Source organism: Haematobia irritans, chromosome 1 (genome assembly GCF_050003625.1).
Source record: "Haematobia irritans isolate KBUSLIRL chromosome 1, ASM5000362v1, whole genome shotgun sequence".
Classification (NCBI taxonomy): Eukaryota; Metazoa; Arthropoda; class Insecta; order Diptera; family Muscidae; genus Haematobia; species Haematobia irritans.
Window position 1 is genome coordinate 114,690,703 of NC_134397.1, and position 4,138 is coordinate 114,694,840.

Here is a 4,138-nt window from a genome sequence, read left to right on the forward strand (position 1 = left end):
TAATCAACGTTTGCAGCTATTTGCACATATGTTGAAATTAACAACAAAAGGACAATGGCTAAAACTATAAAGTTTCCCCAAAACGCTTGTTACGTTTGTTGGAACTGTGACAATGACCAATAACTAGGGTAATGACAGCTGCTGCAATTCCAAAAGTTTTGCAAAGAAAACGAATGATTTTTTTAGTTAATACATTTCAAAGGCATTTTATTTAAACATAAATAATGGGTGAGAAAATCTTATATAAAATAATTTAGTAATACTTAAAAACTTAAATACAAATTTAATAAAGCATAAAAATAGATTTTTGATTATTGGTGCGATATAGATAAACGTTTTGATTATAAACTCAGACATGATAATGCATTGGCAAAAAAGGACAAACTCTGGATTTGCACTCTTGGGGAGATGCGAATAGTGTGTATGGACGATGCTACCATGAATGCAGTGAGGGTGATTATTAACAACCCCAGGCTAGCTACCCAGGTCCTGCCATGGGTATGCCTTCCGTGGTGTATTTGATTTGGTCCCTTTTGTCAACTATTCCCTGTGAACAATGCTGGCAAAAGTCATAATTTATTGGTTTTTGCGATACAGCCATCAAAAACAGCGCGAGGATACGGGTGCGTGTGTGTGTGGTGCTGATGAGGGAGAGTGTCTTTACTTCCTTCCTGTGGCACAGTGTATGTTTGTGTGTGTGTTTGGATTTTAGTTTTTCTTCTTCCATAGCCTGCTGGTTGTTTATCCACCCTTGTGGCCGGCTTCAAGTAAATATTGCACTATTTGGCATTTGCGCCTGCGCTCATCTTCTTCTCTTAATACTGATCATAGGCTCTGTTGACGGTTTTGTCCTACATTTGCAGAGTGTCTTTTCGTTCGATTCGGTATTGTCCAAACCGAGAGTAGACACTGTAGGATACCAGCCACCCAGAGTGCCCAAAACGATGCTGGCAGGAATCTAGCTAGCTAGCTAGAGCTGGCAAACCTCGAAAGTTAATCGACAATGACTTTGTTGACCATTTGCTTAGGTGTACCTTCAAATGGTAAAAAATCTGGCTTTCGTGGCTTTCTTCACGCTTAGGCCAACTGATACATTGGGTTGGATCCTGCTGGCATTGTGGGCTGATGTTGTGGATGGGCATAGGCAAATTGTTGGGCAGAGTTGTATTGTTGGGCTTCGGCCAAATATTGGGCATGGGCATGATGATGATGATGGTGCGACGGTGTTGGCGTTGGGAAGGTGGTAGCATGATGAGGAGCTGAGTTTTCATATTGTTGACCATAATGCTCAGGAGAATGGGAATGATGATGATAGGCAGCAGCAGGGAATGATTGTGGCCCGGCAGATAAATAACCGGGATAGGATGTTGTGGCCGAGGCAGTCATGGTTTGGTGCCCTGCCACAAAGGGAACTTGTGGGTTGAGATTAGCTTCTAAGGGCATGGCAGGATAGTTGAGGCCATGTCCTTCCATGGGTCCTTCCAAAGTGCGATCTTTCTTGGACTTCATACGACGATTTTGGAACCAGATTTTGATTTGACGTTCAGTCAAACCCAAAGCATTGGCAATATCGATACGGCGACGACGAGTGATATAGCGATTGAAATGAAATTCCTTTTCCAATTCCAACGTTTGATATCGGGTATAGGTTTGACGAGTACGTTTCGAGTCTTTGCAATCTGCAAGAAATTAAAAGAAATAACCATTTATTAGTTTATATGATTCCAAGAAGTTTATAAGTTTTTCTATTTAAGGGTCTGAAAGATATGGTCGTGCCAGCCAGGTAGCTAGCCCCGAAAATATTTTCCATCCATCCATCATAAAATTAAGGGAAATTATGAGTTGGGTATGAAACCTACCTGATGCAGGACTATCTTCACAATTCGACCAATGGTAATCGCCATTGGCTGACAGCAGTTGATTGAATTCATGTTGTGGCTCTGATGATGATGTTTGATTGATTTGGCTGACATGTTTCTCATTGTTGGGCGATAGGGGTGGAGTGCTGATGCCATCCACCAATGATGAGGGAGTGGTGGCCGATTTGAAGTTATTCGAACCATTGGATGTAACTTTCAAAGATTGAGGAGAATAAACATCCAAATAGTCGACATCACTACGGTTGGGTGATAAAATCGAGCTATGTTGTGTGGAGGCAGGAGTATTGGCACTAAGGAAATCTTGTTCATAGTTGGTGGTGTTGGGAGGTGTGGAGCTGGGCAATGACATTTCATTGGCATTGGTAGGAGTTGGTGCTTTCTTCACCTTCTCAAAGGTGGTATAGTAATAATCGGGTGAGTATTTCAACTTCTTCACTGGGTTGGTTAAGAGGGCTCTCAATTTACTGGGTGGCTCTTCAACTTCAGCTTTAACTTCAGGCTTGGGCTCTTCCAATTCAATTGCTTTACGTTTCAATGAAACTTTGCTGGGTTCTTGTTGAGTTGGGGGCATCAAGGATTGTTGTGTTTGAATGGGCTCCATTGAACTCTGATAATTGTAGTAGTCATTGTGGAGAGCAGCAGCAGATCCATCCAAAGCTTGAGTTGTATATTGGGCTGAATAATTGGGATTATAAGTGGCAGGATTCCAAGTGCTGGCTGTTGATGTTTGTTGTTGCTGTTGATGATGATAATACGTATTATCATAGTATGAGGTGTGATTGGCATATTGGTACATATTTGATGAGTTATTGGAGAAATCGGCATAGAAATTTGTAGCTGCCATGATGACGCGTTTTATTTTCTAGAAGACTCGAGAGTGCAAAACGAAGCTACTAAAAATTAACTAATTTTTCTCTCTCTCGAATTTTGAAACTAAACTAAACTATAGATGAGATGTGTTCACGACGACGATGTGATGGCGAATGTGCTCTACTCTCCGCTGGCCCTGCTTAATATAGCAAAAAAAATCTCAACAGAACACACCACTTAGTTTCACAACGCAACGAATCGTTTACCAGGACCTTGTGGCACACGACCTTCCCACATTGTGTTTGGGCTGTTGTTGGTGCAAAACAGCACATATCGCAGTTTTGCTCGTCATTGCACATAAATATCCTTGGCATGACACTTTGACACATGCTGGGTGCAGAGTGTCGAACTAGAGAAAACAAAAGATTTCCATAGGCCTAACACAAATTTCCCCTTTCTAGTGTAGTGAACTCAAATGAGCAGATTCATAAGGGAGAGCTAAGCAGAAAAGAGAAATAGACAAAGGTAGGTCAGTGTAAGGAGAAAACAAAATTTATCCACAATTTATCCGTTTCTCCTTCGTTGCAATATTCTTGTGAGGAATACCTGCTGGGCTCTTTATTACCTTATGCTTTGGTCATAAGTAACGCATTATCATCGCGTAAATATTCGAGGTTATCCATAGTCTAAGAATTTCTCCTACATCTCAAGGAAATCGATCACCAAGAGAAAAACGAGAGAGAGAGAGGAGAAATTGCTGAGTTTTATTTTTTCATACCTCCCATCGTCTATAATTAAGATGCTCTGATGTCCCTAAGAAGGAGGCATTGGCATTGAAATTCTTAGCCTGGCCTTTTGTCTACATATGGACAGCAACAACAACCATACACACTTAACTAATTGCTGTAATCATAAAGACATAAAAATTTGTTCAAATAGAAGCTACAATGGCCTTAGCTGCATATCATAAAACACAAAAGCTGTTCGTTGTCCTTTAACTAAATAGAAGGCATACTAATATTGTCCTTTGGAAAAAAGTGTAAATTCCTTTCCTCTTCTATACGTTGTCTTTTTTGTGTATGAATACTTTCGCATTTAGATGGAAAGACAAAAAGGCCTATTACCAGAATTCCCTTTGAATTCCGGAAATTCGTAAGTTCATAAATGGATGGATGGATAGTTACTATAATCATTTCAACTGGTTGTTTAAGCGAAAAAAAATCATGCAATACTCGCGCACTCCTTTTGTTTGCCCAACAATAGGCATTGCGCAGGCGTATGACGACGGACAGACATAGGGCGACGTTAGGCATGCGCAATATAACTATCAAACTATTTACATAATATGCTCAAGGTTGTCGCAGATGACATCCACACCTTTCTTCCTTTCGTCGTCGTTGTCGTCGTTATGTGAAATCTATCACTTCAATCAAGTCATAAATATGAAC

General features: G+C 40.5%; 1 protein-coding gene across 1 annotated transcript; it reads right to left on the reverse strand.

Annotated features, from left to right (window-relative positions):
• Positions 1–294: 294 nt before the first annotated feature.
• Positions 295–2,839, reverse strand: ftz (fushi tarazu). The gene is made up of 2 exons (XM_075313292.1): positions 1,860–2,839; positions 295–1,679 (listed from the first exon to the last, which is right to left on the reverse strand). The coding sequence occupies exons 1-2, from the start codon at positions 2,722–2,724 to the stop codon at positions 1,078–1,080; spliced, it is 1,467 nt and encodes a 488-aa protein (XP_075169407.1). The 5' UTR covers positions 2,725–2,839; the 3' UTR covers positions 295–1,077.
• Positions 2,840–4,138: the final 1,299 nt, after the last annotated feature.

Coding starts and splice junctions, on each gene's coding strand:
- ftz (XM_075313292.1), bottom strand. CDS start 2,724: ATGGCAGCTACAAATTTCTATGCCGATTTCTCCAATAACTCATCAAAT. Junction 1,680..1,859: donor TGAAGATAGTCCTGCATCAG/GTAGGTTTCATA, acceptor AATTTCTTGCAG/ATTGCAAAGACTCGAAACGT.